Below are 19,754 nucleotides of genomic sequence, written 5' to 3'. Positions count from 1 at the left end.
CAAGGAGCTTCATTCCTGTTTTCTCCTGGAGGCTCCTTGAGATCAGAGGGCTCAGGAGACAGCGGAGTCCTTGCTGGTTTTTGCTGCAATCTCTTTGTAAGTCCCAGCTGGAGTTGACCCCACCAGGGGGGCTGTGGTGTCATAGCAAGGGCACTAGATGTCGTGTCAATGGCTTCCAGCTCTCTGGGGCCTGAGTCCTATTGGCTTTTTGAGTTTGGGCAATTACTTTGCCTATCTGAGCCTCAATTTCCTCATCTGAAAATTGAGATAGTGACAAAGACCTCACAGTTACTGTAAAGATTAAACTCGTTAAGACAGGTAGATTCTCCTGCACAAAGCCTGGGCATGGGTGCCTTATATTTTGGTCAGATTTGAATTGTTTATTCAGTCAGCATGTTTACTGAATATCCACTTTGCATAAGGAACCCTTCATTTCTGGATTTGATAGTGTTCAGCGTCAAGGCCTTAGGTTAAGCTGAGAATGATCAACGCAGGTCTTAGGCTTTGTGAGGACTTGCCTGACTCTACCTGTGTGTGTGTCTGTGTGTGTGTGTGTAACCCAACCCTGACTCCAAGGCCCAGCATTTTCTTTTTAAAAAATTAAACAAAAAAATTTAAAAAAGATTTTATTTCTTCATGAGACACACACACACACACACACACACACACACACACACACACACAGAGAGGGAGAGAGAGAGGCACACAGGCAGAGGGAGAAGCAGGCTCCATGCAGGGAGGCCGACGTGGGACTCCATCCCAGGACCCTGGGATCATGCCCTAAGCTGAAGGCAGATGCTCAACTGCTGAGCCACCCTGGTGCCCTCCCCCTAATTTTAAAAGTTTAAATTCAATTTAATTAACATATAGTGTATATTAATTTTAGATGTAGAATTTAGTGATTTATCTGTTGCATATCGCACCCAGTACTCATTCCATCAAGTGCCCTCTTTAATGCCCATCACCCAGTTATCCCATCCCACTCCACCCCTTCCCCTTCAGCAACCCTCAGTTTGTTTCCTGCGATTAAAAGTCTTTAATGGTTTGTATTCCTCTCTGATTTCATCTTGCTTTATTTTTTTCCTTTCTTCCTCTATGATCCTGTTTTGTTTCTTAAATTCCACATGAGTGAGATCATATGACATTTGTCTTTCTCTGACTTGTTTCACTTAGCATAATAGCCTCTAGTTCCATCCATGTTGTTGCAAATAGCAAGATTTTTTAAAGATTTATTTATTTATTTATTCATGAGAGGCACAGAGAGAGAGGCAAAGACACAGGCAGAGGGAGAAGCAGGCTGACCGTGGGGAACATGATGTGGGACCCGGTCCTGGGCCCTGGGGATCATGACCTAAGCAAAGCAGATGCTCAACCACTGAGCCACCCAGGTGCCCTGCAAATGGCAAGATTTCTTTTTTTTTGGTAGCTGAGTAATATTCCATTAAATGTGTATAGACCACATCTTTATCCATTCATGTGTCAATGGACATCTGGCTCTTTCCATAGTTTGGCTATTGTGGACATTGCGGCTATAAACATTTGGGGTGCCTGTGCCCCTTCGAATCATTATGTTTCCACGCTTTGGATAAATACATAATGGTGCAATTTTTGGGTTGTAGGGAAGCTCTATTTTTGACTTTTTGAGGAACCTCCATACTCTTTCCCAGAGTGGCTGCACCTTTGCAATCCCACAAAGGGTGTAAGAGGGTTTCCCTTTCTCCACATCCTTGCCAACATCTGTTGTTTCTTGACTTGTTAATTTTAGCCATTCTAACCTGTGTGAGGTAGTATCTCATTGTGATTTTGATTTGTATTTCCCTGATACAGAGTGATATTGAGCATTTTTTCATGTGTTTATTAAGGCTCAGCATTTTCTAAGGCACCAAGATCTCTTTAGTCTTGGAATTTGGGAAGTCTGTAGGAACCCTTTAGATTCTAGTCCCTTGGGAAATGAGAAGAGTTTGGCCCTGGGGCTGCTGTGGGGCTGGGCAGACTTTGGAGGGCAACTTCTCTGGCACCTGTGGAAGTGTGTGCAGTGGGCAAGGCATCAGGAGAAGCATGGCACCCTGACCATGGACTAGTTGCCTCAAGTGATTCAGACCACTTGTATGTAAACACCAGTCTGACCCCAGAAGTGAGATTAGAGGTCTCTTGTAGAGCCAGAAAAAAATAAAGACGTAAGGGGAGTCCTAACATGGCCATATTTCTGCTGTCCCAATGACATGGATATTTTGGCCTCCATTGTGATGATGTGATGTAAATAGTCATTGATTCAATGAATATTTATTGTGCCTGGCACTGTCTCAGATGCCGGGGGATTCAGAGATTAAGGAGACACTTACAGATGACTGCTTTAGGCTGGGAGAGAGAAGGCACCACAAGCCACTGAAACGCGGCTATGGTTTTACTTCTCACATGGTTGTTGGTAGCTCCCCAAATGATCAGTGAAAAGAGTATAAATCTTTATCAGAACAGACACGGGAAGAGGCTGGTTTTCCTGGGTATAGTAAGCCATGCATGTGGGAGATTTTCTGTCCAACTTCACTGCAAATCATTAAGCATGGAGCCCTGGCTAGTGTTCAGGTTGGAATAGGTACAGAGCAAAAGGCCTTGATATTTTTGATAAGTCAACTGTGGATGTGTTGCTTACTGACCTATGTGAGGGGCAGGTGTGAGGGGTGACCTATGGGAACAGATGGGAGAGAGAATCAGAGCTGACAGATTCAGAAGTGTCTAGACTTCCTCCAGTCAAAGAGATGCAGGCTTGCCTCATTTGCATGTCATTTAAATAGCACTACTTTCATATCAGAATACGAGGTCTTTTTCAGCTAGGGAAACTTCAGGTCTGAGGCCCAAGCACAGCTAGCAAGAAATGTCCTGGGAGTGAGGTCTGGTCTAGCTTTGTGCTGACCAGTAATTCACGGAGGGTAAAATTCTGTCTTCCCCTGGAAGACCCACAAGGGGAGAGCATCCTAAGCACCAAGTGCAAAAGTATTTGTTGAATACATGAATTTTTTTGAACAAATGATAACTTTTGGACAACTGCTTTTCCTTCCTGGGCATTGGGGAAAAGGTATGGGATGTCAGTTTGATCCACGGTTTTGACTTTTGGGGCCCATGGCAGCTGTGGACACCATCTGTGGTAAAATTACCATACCACAACATGTCATATAATTTGGGGAGTTTTCTAGACCCTTTGAAGTCAATTCTTGTGTCTCTTAGCCCAGACTGGGAGCCCCTGGACCAGAAGAAGTTGAAAATCCTTCTTTTATGCCTCAGATTCCCAAGAATCCTGGCCTACTTGGGTCTCTCAGGCATGGGAACCTAAGAGAGAAGATGCATTTGCCATTTTTCTTGGATTCCCACTATGTGCCAGGTGCTCATTTAATCCAAGACCAAGTAGACATCATGGGTCCTTCTATAGAGATGAAGAACCTGAGGCTTAAAGAGAGTGAAATCATTTCCCTGGAGTCATGGAGCTGGGATTCACACCCAAGCCCTGGGCTCCAGACCCTTTCTCTTTCCGTAAGGTTAGCTGTATTTCTGACTTGTTCCAGTACAGCTCCACTCCTTTTGCCCAGCACACTGACCCCAGGACGAGGGGGGCTTGCACCCACTGTAGCCCATTAAGTACCTCTCTTCATTGGGAGGCACCTGCTGGGCAGAGCCCAGGGTCTCAGCCTTCCTGGTGCACAATGCACAGGGCAGGTGGCCCAGGACAGCCAGGGAAGGGTCCAGTGTGCCCAAGTGGCATGGGTGGCCTACACTTGAACTGGCCGAGCCACCCCTGCCATGGATGGAGAAAAGAAGGGGACCTTGGTGCTGTAGCTTCCACACGTCCCCATTCCCTTTCACTCTTCCCTTTGACATATCTACCTAATGAAATCTAAACAGTCAGGGGCAGACAAAACTCTCTCCAGCTCCCATCCCCCCGCTCTTTAAAGGCAGGAGTTCCATGTCTCCCCGGAGAAACTGGCAGGAGAGACCAGACCTGGGGCGCGCAGATTCAATTTCCCATTTCTTTGGGGGCAAGGAGCCCTATTAGGTACCATTAGTCTGCTTGGGGCTGTTCTGAGGGTTCTAGGCTCTTCTGGATACTTCCCACTTCCCGCTCCATGCCGGGAGAAATGCCCACTGCGGCAGTCACTGTCCCAAACGGCTCTCATCTCTTTATCACAGCCTCCCTCATCACCGCAAGACCTGCTGCCCAGAAACAGCATCCTCTGCAGGTGAGACCAGGGTGGGGGGACCAGTTGCTTCAGTTGGGCAGTTTCCTAGAGGCCGAGCGTGGAGGACCCTGAACGGGGACATTATTCACAAGAGACCAGGAGCAGGGTGGAACGTGCTTGCTGACCAAGGCTGAGGGCAAGGACTTCTCTGTTGTGGTGCCTCACCCCATGGCTACTTTTGAGCCATCTGAATGCTGGGAAGTCCGGCTATGGACTAGATTAGCCCTTGGCAGAAATCAGACAGATGTGCCTCAGTAGCTTGGGTGCGTGTGTGCGTGTGTGCATGTGTGTATCAGACTCTTTTCCAAGGAGGTGCCACTGCATCACTGCATGGCTGGAGACCCAGGCAGCCCCCCTCCTGGGGAGGCAAAGGCAGAAGGTCCTCCTTACTTGAGTGTTGAGAGTGTGGTTGATCCAGACTCCTGGGCGCCAACAGCAACGGGCAGAGGTAGGTACAGCTGGAGTTCAAGGAATCCCAGGGGTCTGACTGCCTTTGGTCTTCAAACTGGATCCCCCTTCCCCACACATCCCCCCAGCTCCACAGAAGATGCAAGAACCACTGACATAATGTGGACAAGAGCTCAGACTCACCCTCCTATTGTCCCATCCACATTCTCTGCTTCATGTGCACTGGGCCTCTGGGCAAGGGCTGGTGGGCACGAGGCCCAGGTGGCCTCAGATGCAACCAGGGGAGCCCTCTCCAGCTTGCCTTGGTCTCTGGTGGGGCCCTCGTGGCCGCAGAAACTGGGGTGAGGGTGAGGCGAGCTCACAGGCATGTTGTAGGGACAGTAATTCGGTCAAGCAAGCAAGAAGGTGGAGACAACCAGTGTGTGTCAAAAATTTTATTTTATTTTTTCATTTCACACAGAATGATGTTAAAATAAATCCTCAGTAATATATATATTTATATACCTATTTACTTATGTTGATATTTACAAAAGATTGTGGAGCTCTATGAGGTCTATGTACACCCATGAACAGGTGGGCAGGCGATGTTCGTTGAGGCATGTATGTACACACGTATGTATAACCTATGTACAAATATCAGACCCTACTGACACAGGAACTCTCAGCTGCAGAAGTCCTGGGTGGGGCAGTGTTGGTGGGGACAAAAACTTCCAGAAAATGTCAGCAGGAATGATAATACCTACACACCCTGTGCAATGTACTTACAACTGGTGTCTCCATTTTCACGAAGCGAACAAATAGTTAAACGCCTCCCGACTCCCATGAGTCTTCCCCGCCAGCCCTGCTCCGCCTTCAGCTCCCATTGGCCCCCAGCCTCTTATCACCATGGAGACCCCGGTTCCCTTTCGGCATCATCCTTACGAAGCTTTACCGTCAGCCTTGGAGTTCCTTCTCCTATTGATCCCAGGGAGGATTATTTATGTGCCTCGTTTTTCTGAGTTTTCAGCAATCGTTAGAGACAGGACACCGGAGGGCAGCTGCGGAGTCATGCACGGGCCCGAGGAAGCCAGTGCGAACCCTAATTAGAGTCTGTGCTGCATGAGCCTAAGTGAGCGGCCATTTCCACATGTTATGTGTGTGTGTGTGTGTGTGTGTGTGTGTGTGTGCGTGCAATATATAAACTCTCCCGAGACAGCCTGTATCAGCACATAAGCACACAGGTCTAGAGGAGGAAATAGCATTGGGCACTCCGGAGCATTGCAGCTGCGAGCCTGCTGAAAGTGGAGAATCCGCCTTGATTCTGGCACATTAATTCCCACCGTTCCGAGATTACCCTTAGTGGAGAGAGGGGTGCAGGGGTGCAGAAACCCAGGCTGAGGCCAGTTTGGCCGGGGCATCGTTCGCTCAGCAGGCTGGGGCTCGATCATGGGACTCTCCCGCTTCCTGGGGCCCTTCAAATGAAGGAATCATCCGAGCACAACAAAAGGAAACTGGGCCGCGGATCCCACGTGAAGGCGGAACTGGGGCAAGCACAGAGCATGTTCAGGGCCTCCGGGGCTGACACGCTGTGCGCCAGCGCCAGCCGGGCTGCGCCTGCTCTCTCCCCCATGTCCTGCCCGCAGCCCTTTGCTCCTTTCCAGCTGCACCTGGTGGGGCACGGGCCTTGCCCTGCACTTCATGAGCAGAGCAAGGCAGTCGCGTCAGCAGCAGGCGTGGAAAGTGCTCGGTAGCCACGCGAGCCCCGAAGATTCCCTTCCTCCCAGCCCTGCCTCTCGCTTTCTCTAGCGGCCCTTGTACAAACAAGGCAGCCAGTGTCTCGGGAGTCCTTTTTAGGGAGAAGCAGGGCTTCACGCCTGCCTCTCACAAGGGCTGGGGAGAGACACAGGACTGAGTCCTCTGGGTAGCTACCGCAGTCCTCGCGCACAGCCGTGTCTACGCTGCCCTCAGTTACCTCGATGATGCAGCAGCTGTCCACATTATTATGTAATCACACCTGCCCTGTGCATCCATCCCTGGAATGATGCAGGGAGTTCTCAGCTGTAAACTCATCTGGAACATATCTGACTATTTTAGGAGTGCAGAGGAGCAGAAAGAGTTCTATCTGTTTCCACGCCAAGGTTCACGCAGCGTTAAGAGGAGGCCATCCGGGCAGGCTGCCGCCACGGCCCAGTTTGCCCGCCGGTCACGCTACGCCTGGGATGGGCTTCCACGGCCTGATCTTGGCCAGCTCGGCTAGACTGGAGGCTGCCACGAGTGGGGGTTGGCGGCAGGCAGCCCTGCAGTGCCCCGCCTGCCCCAGACAGCAGTGAGGACTGCCCCCATCCAGGCAGGCTGCACACAGCCGAGTGCGGGACGCGAGGCTGGAGCCCTCTCCCACGGCTCTAACATGATGCTGGGGACGGTGGAGGCGCAGAGTGTGGCCAGCCCAGAGCTAGCTGTTTCTCCAGAGAGGCCAGTGACTCACAGCTGCTCCGCTGCCCGTACCCACAAACTACATTCAGTCAGGACAACAACGGGGTGGCTTTGTTAGTGCCACTGGTTATCACACATCTCGCCTTCCGTGGGACAGAGATGTTCTTTAGTTCTTCATCAAAAGCTTCACTCATACATCTCTTGAAATTCAAGCCTAGGACACCACCCGTGACAAAGAAAGCCTAACAGATCAGTCCTGGGCTGCCGTGTCTTCAAGCTTTCTACCCCGCCAGAATAACTTTTTTGGCTTCAGTGATGAGGTTACAGCCAACCAGGGCAGATGGAACAAAGAAAAAAGCACCTGGCCCTTAGATCAGACTTCCCTTTTATCCCCAAGTCAGGCAGCCACCTGGGAGGGACGGGAAAGAGGTGATCCTGGAGCTCAATCGTTTGTTAGGAAAGAACTGCCTTCTAGAGAGGTTCCTACGTGGAAGCAAAAGAGCTGAACCGGAGAGGTGGTAAGAATGCAAAGAAAGGTCGTTTAAAAATTCAAATAAATGCCGTTTATTCCTCGGATTGCCAAATTTATTCCACATCAGTGAAGCTAAGGGGATCAGTCACTGTATAATTTTTGAAACAACGGTATACATATATACATATACTATACATATATATACACAGATATATGTATATATGGAAAACCTCTGATAACTCAGGACCAAGTAACCAAAACCTCAGTTAACGCAGGCATTACACTCTCTTACTCTACTTTCTGTAGGAAGAGGCAAATGACAGCAAGGGCATTATCTGATGAGCCAGGACGCACCCAGATGGCCAACTTCTGGGAATGCCTTGCAGCCAGCGTACATTCAGCCCGTCTCTTTGGTCTCTTCCGTCTGCACTTCCGCACGGTGAGCACTGAGGTTTACAGTGTTGACCCTGAGCAATGCAAGGTCTTCTGTAGTCTCCAAACTCTCTACTTGCTAAGGCAGGAAAGTTTATACTGACCTACTTAGGAAATGGGTTTGTTTTTGTTTTTGTTTTTTCTCAACAGCAAAGTTTGAACCCACACGTGGCGTCCCATTCCCACTCAAACAACCATGGTTGTAAAGCAGTCGGGACACTCCCTTCCCTGAGGATTTTCCCATCAGTTAACTGAGGTTTCGCTGTACACACGTGTATAGAGCAAGGTAGACTGAGAAGGGTGCAATAGGACCCTGGGGTTGCCAGCCTTCCTGATTGTCCAGTCTGAATATTTAACCTCATAGATTCTTTCTTCAGGAGAGGGGGTTTCTTCTGAAGCTCCCAGTTATGTGTGCAAATACATGTGCAACTGTGCACAGTAGTGGGTGGTGGGGCCTTTGCTTCCCCAACGTCATGTCCTAACCACCCACTTTCTATCCCTGTAGACGTCTACCCTCAATAACTTGCTTCCCTCCACAGCTCTCAAGGAGTCCCTCTGGCTAAGCGAGTCAGCTTATTTTTGAAGGACAGCCAGAGGGCAACTCCCCAGATGTGCCCAGGCTACCTATCCCAGGTAGGATGCTCCAGGCCACATTCCCCCAGCATCCGTCTTCCTGGGGAGGGGGCCCCGGGGGGGGGGGAGACAAATGGATTAAGTAATGGCTTTTAGTGCATGGAAATGATCTTCTGTAATGGCTCAGGATGCTTTATTCTTATCTGTTGGTAAGTGCTTTTCCGCGGGGTCCCATTACACCCTGCCAGACTGACTGACAGGCAGATGGGCTGGCGTGAGGTCTCCCGCACTGAAGGCTGCAGCGCCTCTCGGGTGGTGAGAATGCCCTGTGAGAGCTGGCAGAGAGGGGCGGCTGGGAGGGACAGGGGGACCGAGGGGCCCGCAGGGACGGAGAGATGTGCCTGTGGGAAACAGCGCGACCAAGAAGGCCTTCTCAAGGCCCTTCCTTGCCGCCCGCCTGTGCTGCACCTCAGCCTATGTGTACACTCCAAAGGAGGGTCAGAGCCCCCGGGGGCAGGAATTGCGTGGACTTGCAGGAAGAAGAGGGAACCACAGACAGTGATCTAGTGCCCAGAAGCCAAGGGCATTATCTGATAATCCAGGTACTATCCCTTTTCGGTCCTGAGAACATGGTTTTGAAATAGCTATTGCTAAAGAAAACAGTCACGATTTATTGTATTGCACTTTTCCTTGTTAAAAATGTTCAAACGCAAACTATGAGAGATGGAGCTGAGCTTTGGTGGGAAGGGAAGCAGAAAGAAAGGAAAAGGGAACCAGATCATTTTAGGGAAGAGACCCAGCCCAGCTTGCAGAGGCTCCGCCTCCACCGAAACCTGCTTGCTGCTTTGGTGGGGAAACACAAAGGGCTGACTCTGAAGACAAGGATGACGGTCACGGGGAGCCACAGGGACACCTCCCGGCATCCAGCACCCTGCTAGCTGACTCAGGTGGCTAACAATGTTAGAGGTCAAGGTCTTGAGTTCAAACCTGGCAATGGACATTTTGCAGAGGGTGGGGGATCTCCACTGTGTAGCCAAGGAGCACCCCAGGTGTTACAGCCCGTGTGGACCAGCCTCTCAGACCAGGCAGCCATCACCCAGATGGAGGCTGTTATGATAATGGGCCCCAGGAGAGCCAGAGGTAGAGCAGAGCTCACCATCCCCACTCCTGGGTAAACAAAGTCCTGCACTCTTCCTGCCTGCCACGGGGGCTCTGGTGCCACCCTCACGTGCAGTTTGCAAACTGTTCTAAGGTCTCCTTTGGGGAAAGTCAGCCTCCAACTCTTTCCTCCATTACTGCGGGCTGCACTAAACCCCCAGCCTGAGACTCTTCAGGGGGCTGCCCTCCCCCAACATGGCTCAGTGCTGATACTCTATGGCTGACTCTGAGGAAGGAAGTTGGCCAAGTCCACTGCGATGATGGAGAGATCCAGGGATAGCAGATAGGACAAGCCGGTCCTGCAGCCCTCCCCACACGAGCACACAGGCCCACAAAACTCTCACACGAAGCCAATGGGGCCTGGAGGCACACTCCTTTCAAGAGGCTAACCTCCCAGGACACACTAGTCCATCCTCAGAAGCCCAGCTGACAGGGACAGAGGGAAGCCGAGAGGAAGAAAGACAGCGTGTCAGACACCACAGAAGCTTCAGGAAGCACAGGGCCCTAATTATGTCCTCAGTTAGGTTTCAGCTCTTGCAAAGTTTACACAGCAAGAGGACCCTCTCTTCCTGGTCATCTCCCTGCCTTTCCTGGACTTCTTTCTCTTTAGCCTCCTGAAAACTCCAACTTACTTGAAAGTTTGAGCTCATGGAGACACCTGCTGAAGCTGAAGGGGAAACTGCTACCTTCACTTGGAAGCTCACGGAAGGCCTGGCATCTTGCACTGAATGTGCACAGTCGAGCCCATGCATCCATTCCCTGCTGTGGCCCAATCCTCCGTGAAGACGGGGCACTCTGGCCATCGTGGGACCTGCCTGGGAGGGCCACAGGAGCGAAGACCAAGATGCCCGAGCCGATGCCTGACTTCAGTTCCCAACTTCCATCCGTGGTGATGCCTTGGCCAGAAAAGCACTCAGCTTTCAGCCAGTCCTACCAGTGGGAAGAAGCACCTCTGTGCGCCACCGAAAACAGTGAGGAACCTTACAAAGGATTTAAATCTGGCCTTAGAATATAGGATAAAAATCAGGCTGTCTGAAAAATGATCGCTTGCTCCTGTGGCATGAGGTCCGTGTCCTTAATCATGTTTTAGGTAAGCTGAGTTAGTGTGCATTTCCACAAGGCCTAGCAATTAGATGGGAGGCAGAGAGTCCAGGTAGAGGCCTGGCAAAGGAGAGGAGCATGCCTGGCATCAAGCAACCATAGAGGGGACTCAAGGGTTGACCCCACTGGGCTTAGGCTCAAAAGCAAGTGAAATGCCACAAGCAAGGAAAGGGTGGCTCGTTTTCAGAGCCAAGTCTATGCTTGGTCTCAACTTTCAGATCCACCGTGATAAAGTCATTGAGGATGGAAGGGCATTAGGGTCTGTGGACTGACAGGATGCTGGGGCATCTTCACTCTGGTTTTGGGCTCAGAACCCTGCACTTTCTTGGGCCATCCTGGCTTTCAAGAGAATGGAGCTGAATCTAAAGATCCCGCGGGTTGGGAACCGGGGAGCCTGGGCCAGAGGATTGTCTATGTGGACTTGCTCTGAAGGATAGGGCATGGCAAGGAGTGAAATGGGCTGCTGGCTGTCCTAGGTCTTCCCACACCCACATTTCTGGTGGGAGGAAGGTAAATAAGTAGAAGCCCTATGAGATTCCCAGTCTTAATCAGAGATCTGCTTAACAATAAACCTCAGAGTTTACTTCTCTGAAATCTGGAGGTGAAAGAAAGAGGGTAGAGATAGAGGCTTCTTGAAGGCTACTGAAGGGTGTGGCTGCAGGCTTGGGAAAGGTGATGAAATCTCATCTTTTGTTTGTGCCTACTACTAATTTATAGCTTTGGGGGCAGAGAGATGGATCTGAGTACATGTGCACATGTACATAATCCATGTGAATTGTGTGTGTATGTGCTTGGGTGTGTGTGCTGGATTTTGTGTGCCTCACATGAGTAAATAAATGCATTGGGTGTATAAACTGAGTTTGTATGTGTTTTATGGGCAGAAACAATCTAAAGTATCCTTGGTGTACTGTGTACTCATATCCATTGTGTTCATGTGGTTTTTATGCATTTGCCTCTGAGCTGTCGTTGTGTCTTTGTGTGTGGTATATGTAGGTCTTCTGTGTTATGTTCTGTATTGGTGAGTATGTTCCAGGTTTGTACCGAATGTGCATACTCTGGATACCAGTATAGTTCTCTGTCATCTGTGTATGCCCTTTTCATTAGCTGGCCTCTGTGCATTTCACATCGCATGTTTTATATTTGTGTGTGGCAACAGTGTATCTGTTTTGCCGTGGGTGTGCATACATGTGTGCCTACACCTGTGGGTATTTTATAATCCCCAGGTCAAGGACATGGCCTTGGGTATGGGCTGTTTTACCGTCTGTTTCCCAAGGTCTGTGCCCTTCCTACCCCACGTCTTGGAAATTCAGCACCACCTCCCATGAAGGAGAGGAAGAGAAGCACAGGGGCATCGCACTGGGCATGGGGTGTCCTGCAGATCCCTGGGGAAGTGGGTGACCAGGAACTAATGAGCACCCTGGGCCTAGCACCCTGAGCTGGTGCCCCACCCCCCAAGGTAACTGTAGGTGCTAAATAGTCAATGGTGAGGGAGGCCTAGAGCCACCACTGGGCGGCCTGGACCACACAACTCACTGTGTTTGGGAAATGTAAGCTGTTATGTGGGAAGGCAAAGGAGCCAGTCTGTGAAGCGAAAGCCTCCCCAACTCAACCCATCCCAGGGCCAGCCTGAACTCCACCCGTAGGCGGTGTAGGGCTCATTCACTCTCAATCTGTCCCAGGCCAGTGAATGATTCTCTGCCCACCCTTTGGTTTGTTTAAAAGCAGCTCTGATTGCCAGTTCGATGGGGAGAGAGTTTGAGACTGGCAATTGAAAGGATGCCTGTGGATCATCTAGCATCTCCATCCCTTCGTCCAGGACTTCAGAAGTTTCCACACAGAGGAAGCTTCCTTCAAGTCTAGACCTGAGACATTGGGTCCCTGGAAGCCCTCCTCCTCGCATCCCTGGTTTCAAGCATCCATTCTGGCTCTTTAGGAAAAGGGTCATTAAAGTGACTGATGCAGAGCCAAATGACAAGAAAAACCAAAGAAAGCGGACAAAGACGGGAAGAGAGATGGTTAACATGATGGGCTGTAGAGAGGAGGCCTGGGGTGGGTCTGGCCCAGGGCAGCTGGAGCTGTGAGGGCCACAGGCCCTTGTGCACTCAGTAAGACGAGCTTCAGCCATGGCAAACTGAAGCTGCAGCACATGGAGGGCAGAAGGACAATTCTAACATCTAAGAATCCATGAAGACTGGAGTGTCTGAGGCAACGGTGGCAAACCCAGTCCCAGTGGGGTTATCAATGAGATAAATTAACCCATTAGGCCTCTCAGACAACCAAGCCACCAAGCAGTGGATTTGCTCCTGAACCTGAACTCCAGAGAATGAATATATGCATATATATATATATATATAAGTATGTGTGTGTGTGCATGTGTGCATATCTACATATACACACACATGTATGTATGTATATAATACTCAGTATATACATACATACGCTAGTGCACATAGTCAAACACATGCATAAATTGCCCTGTGTCAGAAATATTGCATAAGCTTATACAAGGTTCAAACGCAATTTCTTCTATAGCTAGCTAGGCAGAGGGACTCGTGAAAGATACTCAACAGGTATTTTTATACATTGGATCCACAAATCCGCCTGTCCTCGGGACCAGAGGCCCTGGTCAGCTATAGAGTCATGCCCGTGACTAGGTTAATTCTTAAGGTGCAGTTATGTGAGGGGTTCAGGCGCTGCTCTCCTGCTCACTTTCCAGGCTTTGTGGAGGTCTGTGCCCCCACGTGGAAGATAGAATAAGGGACGGGGTGGGCTGGAGAGCCAGAGGCTTTGGTTCCTCCTTCTGAATAGTCTCTTTTTTTTTTTTCCGACTGAGGGCTTTTGTCCTCCGATGGGGGGCGTGGTGGTGGTGGGGACACCAACCCCTAGGTCAATGCCATTCTGGGGCTACGAAGACGCCAAACATGAATACTGTGTTAGGCTACTAAGAAAATAGGTTATCTCCTGTGTTTTAAATATTGAGATTCATGCAGCAAACACCCATGCAGCTCTATCGCGTCACTGGTAATTGCACTGCGGGGCCAGAGCAGCTGGCACAGCACGAGGAAAGCAGACGTCTGCAAACTCCAGTATAACGAAGAAGTCAGACGTGTTTTGTGACCCTGAAGCCTGCAAGGATGGTGAGATCTGAAGCGGAGAGGTCCCTTGGTTGGTTAGCTTCTCCCCATAGGCCTAAGAGCAAACGTGCAACTTGACAGCTCACATTCGGTCATACCGGCGGTCCCTCCCCCTGGGGTTCCCTCACAGCCACACCGCAGAGAAAAACCAAATGCAGCATTTTCCGTTACGAAACACCAGCCTCCAGAGCATCTACTTGGCAACTGCAGTTCACAAACCCCAGCCCGTGACACAGAAAGTAATTCCAATACACAGGACTGTGTGTTCTTTTCAATGCAAATATGGGAATGACCTTTTGAATCACTACCAGTGCTTTCAAGCTAAGCCATCATGGTTTTCCTCTGGGAAGGGGGAGGTGGGCTCATACGGGACGAGGCGGTAGGGGGCCCAGTGGGGAGTGGAGTGGTGGCGGAGGATGCTCGGGAAGGGTGGGGTGTGTCTCTTGGGGTGCTGTGTGCATTTAATTCGGAAGGGAAGGTGGCACAGATGTGGTAGGTTATGTATTCGATGTGAGGTGGACCCCCCTGCCCATGTGTCCTTCTGAGATTCTGGCTCCACTGGTGACTCCCCTGTTTGGAAACCCCTAAGCCGGTGATGAAGATTTGCATGAAAGCCATGGATAGATATTCTGTGTTCTAAATCAAAAATCAAAAGATCAAAAGTCACTTGCACGACTATTGCTTTCCATGCAGAACCAGATACACACTGTAGAACATGTTACTACAATGCAGGCTATTATGCAGTATCTGCATTAGTTCCATGGAGCTGCGAGTACGTTAATAGGTTTCAATCAGACATCAGTTAACATTTTGGTAATATTCACATAGTTTGTATTAGCCAAAGTGCAGTTGGCCGTTTTCAAGTTTTCCTCTCTAAAGTCCTCGTTACTGTTGTTTACCCCCTCCTGGATCTCCATGTAATCAGACTTACTAATGGTAGAGGCACTTCTACTTTTCTTCAGGTCAGGGGAGGATGGGATCTTTGGGCAGCTCGTCACTTGCAGGTACTGGGCCTGCTCCTCCCCCTCCGTCTCCCGGTGGTAGAAGTAGTTGAAGTTGGACACTATGACGGGGACCGGTAAGGCAATGGTTAACACACCTGCAATTGCACACAGGGAACCCACGATCTTTCCCCCAATGGTAGTTGGAACCATGTCTCCATAGCCTACAGTTGTCATGGAGACGACTGCCCACCAGAAGGCATCCGGGATGCTGGGGAACTGGGACTCTCGCTCATCGGCCTCTGCGAAATAGACAGCACTAGAGAAAAGGATGACCCCAATGAAGAGAAAGAATATCAGGAGGCCCAATTCTCTCATGCTGGCTTTGAGGGTCTGACCTAGAATCTGGAGACCTTTGGAGTGTCTAGACAACTTGAAAATCCTAAAGACTCTTACCAACCGGATGACACGGAGGATGGCCAGCGACATGGCCTGCTGGCCCTGCTGGGCATCCTCTGGCTTCTCAGCCAGCTCCGTCCCCAGGGTGATGAAGTAGGGGATGATGGCCACAATGTCAATTATGTTCATGATGTTAGTGAAGAAGCCGGCTTTGCTGGGACAGGCAAAGAACCTCACCAAGAATTCAAACGAGAACCAGATGATGCAGAGGGTTTCTACGATGAAGAAGGGGTCGGTGAAGGAAGTTGACTGCTGGTACCCGATTGTGCTGTTGGAGTAGGTATGGAAGGTCACCCCGCCACCGTGCATGTCCTCGTTCTCATCCCGGAATATGGGCAGGGTTTCCAGGCAGAAGCTCACAATCGAGATCAGGATCACCATGACAGATACGATAGCTATAATCCTGGCAGGCCCGGAGCTCTCTGGGTATTCAAAGAGAAGCCACACTTGCCTCTGAAACTCATTTTCGGGCAGAGGACGCTCTTCCTCCTTGATGTAGCCTTCATCTTCCCGAAACATCTCCATCGCTTCTTCTCCCAACTCATAAAACCGAATTTCTTCGGAGAAAATGTCTAAGGGCACGTTCACAGGCCGTCTCAGCCGGCCCCCGGACTGGTAGTAGTACAAAATGGCATCAAAGCTGGGGCGGTTCCGATCGAAAAAGTACTCGTTTCGGAGGGGGTCAAAGTACCTCATCCGCTTCTTGGGGTCTCCTAAGAGGGTCTCTGGAAACTGGGCTAAGGTCTTGAGCTGGGTCTCAAAACGCAGCCCCGAGATGTTGATGACCACCCTCTCACAGCACTCGTGGTCTGCCTCGGGGTCGTAGGTGTCCTGCGGGTGCCCGGGGAGGGCGGCAGCCTCGTCCGCTGGCTCTCCAGTGGCCACTGTCATAATGGGGACTGAGAGAAGGATCTCACGCTACGCCTTCCAGCTGCCTGGTGGCAGGGAGCTCAGGGTGCTGCTTACGGCCCCAGGAAACACAGGAGCATTGGCCTGGGTTCCTGCAGGAGAGCCCTGATGGCTCTCTGAGGGCCAGAGAGATAGCCCGGCTTGGCTGAAAGACAGAGGCAGTTAAGGAGGTGAGACCACTCAGCATTGGCAGCCTGACCTGCCTTGCTGCTCTTTGACTCCTCTCTCTCAGCCAAGAGCTCGGAAACATGACCGCCATGGGCATCCCCATCACCACCACTGCCACCACCATCATCAAAAAGCAAAGCTTATGTTCACCTTGTAACCTGGCTGGGGATCAGAGGCAAGCGGGTGGCGGTCTCTTGAGAAAGCTCTGGATTGCCCTGTGCTGGGGGAAGGTGGCTGGTACAGGGCCCCCCCTCTGCACTGCACAGGAGTGCAGGTGTCATAGAGCAGAGCCCCATACTAGAGGCTGTAAGGGAGCCCTCTCCCAGGCACTGAACTAATGTCTTGCAGATACCTGCACCCTGGGAGGAATTCACAGTGGTGGATCTTGGGCTTGGGTCTCCCTCACGGACCCCTCTCCAGTGACTCTACACACGGCTGTTATTAAATAAGAGACTGATTTACCTGGCAAGGCAGGAACCTGAAGCTCTCTTCCTCGAAGGGCTGATCAGATACCGTGGGAATCCTAGATACACAAATAGGCAGCCCGACTGCCCATCACGTCTTCTCACTTGAGCGAGAAATAATGGTGAGTCATTCTGGGCAGGAGGGCAGGCTCCAGGTCCTGGAGGTGAGCTCCAGAACTGGGCTGGCCTGGAGGGGCAGTGGAGCACCTGGCCAGGGGCACAAGGGCCTCGAGGACCGCCACACTTGGGTCTGGAGTAAGATGGAAGGAAGGAGGCAAGATGTGAAGCTCAGCAAAAGCTGGAGTCCTCCTGGCTGTCCTCAAGAGGTGTGACGTTGCCTGGAAAAAACAGCAGCAAGGTGGAACCAGGGCTTTCGGGTGGCCGGTGCCAAGATTTAGGAGGGCTCTGGCGGCTTCCCTTCCATGCCCACCTTCCGTGCTGGTGTTGTACCTGAGACCTGGCCCTCAGCCTCCCAGCCTCCTCTGGGCAGGCTTCCATTAGCTGGAAGCATTTTCTCCCAGGGAACAAGCCTTCAGGCTTGGCTGGGCCTGCCTCCTCGGGGGCCTCCCTGGGCCCAGCCCCATTGCCCTTGGTCCTCACCACCCGTCAGGAGGGAATCTGGGCCAAGCCCTCCCGCCCCCAGGTCAGGCTGGGGCATCTCCCGAGCCCAGCCGACCCTGGGCTCTAACCCCGCAAGGCCCCGGGGGAGGAGGAACGCCCCCCCCCCCCCCCAGCCCCATCCCTGGCCCGGCCCGGCCCGGCCCCTGTCCCGACGCACAGGCCATCCAAGCCCATCTAGGGAGGCTCCTCACACAGGAAGGTCGACTCCAGCGAGGCTGGCCGGCCTGGTCCCAGGACTTGCTGTCCCTAGGGGGTCGCCGGGCTGTAGGCTTCCCTCCCTCCGAGCAGGGTGGCATTTGATCTGGGGCCACCGATCCTGCCCCGGCACAGCCTCGCGTCCCCGCGGCAGGAGCGCAGAGCCGGGGCTCGGGGAGCTTGGCAGCCACGGCGGGGGGACCCAGGAGCCCGAGGAGCCCGAGCAGCCCGAGGAGCCCGAGGAGCCCGAGGAGCCCGAGGAGCCCGGCAGCCGCGGCCCGTCTGGCCCCCTGCCGGCCGAGTGCGCCCCGGGGCGGGGAGGGTCCGGGCCGGTGCCCCGCGCCGCCCTCACAGCGAGGGGTGACCCTGGCCGCCAGGGTCCGCGTGGGGGGCGCTGCCCGACCTCCGCGTCGTCCTCCGCGGCGCGGCCAGGGAGCGGGACGGCCCTGCCCCGCCGCGAAGCCCCTGGATCCGCAGCCGCGGCCGGGAAGGCAGGCCGGCGCCCCCCGCGATTCGGGTCCCAGCTGCCGGCACCGCCGAGCACACCCGGCTCTGCCGTCACCCCGCAGCTCCGCCCGCGCCGTGCGCAGCCCCGGGCCCGAGCCCGAGCCCAGCCGGCGCCCCCCCGCAGCCGGTGCCCCCGGCCCCCGCCCCCGCCGGCGCCCCCCCGCCGGTGCCCCCCGGCCCCCCCCCAGCCGGTGCCCCCCCGCCAGTGCCCCCGGCCCCCCCCCAGCCGGTGCCCCCCCGCCGGTGCCCCCCGGCCCCCCCCCAGCCGGCGCCCCCCCGCCGGTGCCCCCGGCCCCCGCCCCCGCCGGCGCCCCCCCGCCGGTGCCCCCCGCCCCCCCCCCAGCCGGTGCCCCCCCCCCAGCCGGAGCCCCCCCCGCCCCGACTCAGCCGAGCCCGGCGCGCTGCAGGCTGCACCGCCCGGTCCCGCAGCCCCCGCGCGCAGCCCCGCGCCCCGACTCGGCTTTACCCTTCCCGCCGGGCACCCGGGGCCTCCATGCTCCTGGGCGACGGCGAGCGCCGGCCGAGCGGCGGTGGCGGGCGGGTGCGGGCGGCCAGCCGGAGCCGGCTCTGCAGTCCCGCGGGCGGCGCGTACCGAGCGCCCCGCCGCCGCCCGCAGCCGCACCGCCCCCCGCGCCCCGCAGCGCCGCACCTGGCCCGGCCGCGAACTCCAATTAAAGGGCCGGCGGGGCCCGGAGCCGAGCAGGTGGCCACGGCCCGAGCCCAGCTCACCGCAGACGCCTGGGGCCGCCGCTGGGGGGTTATGGGGGGCGCCGGCTGGGGGGAGAGGGCACAGGCTGGGGGGGCCCGGGGCCACGAGCTGAGGGCGTTGGCGCGCAGGACGCAGTGGCTGGCAGCTCTCCCGCGGAGACGGGGTGTGCGGCGGGGGGGGGGGGGCCCAGGCCGACCCCTCTGCTCCGGGCTCTGCACCCCCCCTCCTCCCCCCGCCCCCCGCCCCCGGACCCAGCCCTGCGGTGGCTTGGAGCAAGGCGACGCAGCAGGTGTAGGGCCGCAGTGTGGCTGAAACCTGCTGCTGGGGGTCCTGCCAAGGAGCAGAGCTGCAGAGCCGCGGGGGGGGGGGGGGGGGGCTCGGCCTCCCTTCCTCCCTCCCCCAGGCTGCAGGGAAGGCTGTATGGCTGCCTTAGGGCAGGGCTGACTACCCGCCCCCCCCAAACGGTCTCTCCGCGGACTTTCACAGAGCCAGCTGGCCCACAGGCCTGACACTGGGGGCACAGCCCCTGGGACCGGGGTGGCCAGAGCAGGATGCCCTCTGCTTTTGGAAGAAACTGTATGGGAAGCCCAGCCTGTCCTCTGCTCAGATGGTGGATCCCAGAGGGCCCAGGGTGCTCTTGGGAGCCATAGGACAGCTCATGGCCCTGGGAGTTCTGGTCTCTGGATCTGTGTCAGAATCACAGTTCCAACCAGGGATTCCTTGAGCCTCCCGGCAGAGGGGCTCCAGCCCCAGGGAGGCTCCCGCTGGGTCCTCCTTGCTGAGAACTTCCTCCCCAGGCCTGTGGCTCGTGATGGAAGTTCTGAGAGCCTGCAGGTCCAGCTCTGTGGAATTGCTGCCTGCC

At 54.0% G+C, this 19,754-nt stretch overlaps 1 protein-coding gene across 3 annotated transcripts; it reads right to left on the bottom strand.

Annotated features, from left to right (window-relative positions):
• Positions 1–7,589: 7,589 nt before the first annotated feature.
• Positions 7,590–18,797, bottom strand: KCNA2 (potassium voltage-gated channel subfamily A member 2). Of its 3 annotated transcripts, none has more exons than XM_072754333.1 (3): positions 18,650–18,797; positions 16,859–17,198; positions 7,590–16,373 (listed from the first exon to the last, which is right to left on the bottom strand). In XM_072754333.1, exon 3 carries the CDS (start codon positions 16,208–16,210, stop codon positions 14,711–14,713), a length of 1,500 nt encoding a protein of 499 aa, XP_072610434.1. In that variant the 5' UTR covers positions 16,211–16,373; positions 16,859–17,198; positions 18,650–18,797; the 3' UTR covers positions 7,590–14,710. The 3 variants fall into 3 exon arrangements, with proteins under 3 accessions (XP_072610434.1, XP_025852187.1, XP_025852188.1); XM_025996402.2 differs by lacking the exon at positions 18,650–18,797 and adding an exon at positions 17,673–17,986; XM_025996403.2 differs by lacking the exon at positions 18,650–18,797 and adding an exon at positions 17,639–17,967.
• Between the last annotated feature and the right edge of the window lie 957 nt (positions 18,798–19,754).

This window comes from Vulpes vulpes, chromosome 3, assembly GCF_048418805.1.
Source record: "Vulpes vulpes isolate BD-2025 chromosome 3, VulVul3, whole genome shotgun sequence".
NCBI classification, from domain to species: domain Eukaryota; kingdom Metazoa; phylum Chordata; class Mammalia; order Carnivora; family Canidae; genus Vulpes; species Vulpes vulpes.
This window is presented reverse-complemented; position numbering and strand designations above follow the sequence as displayed.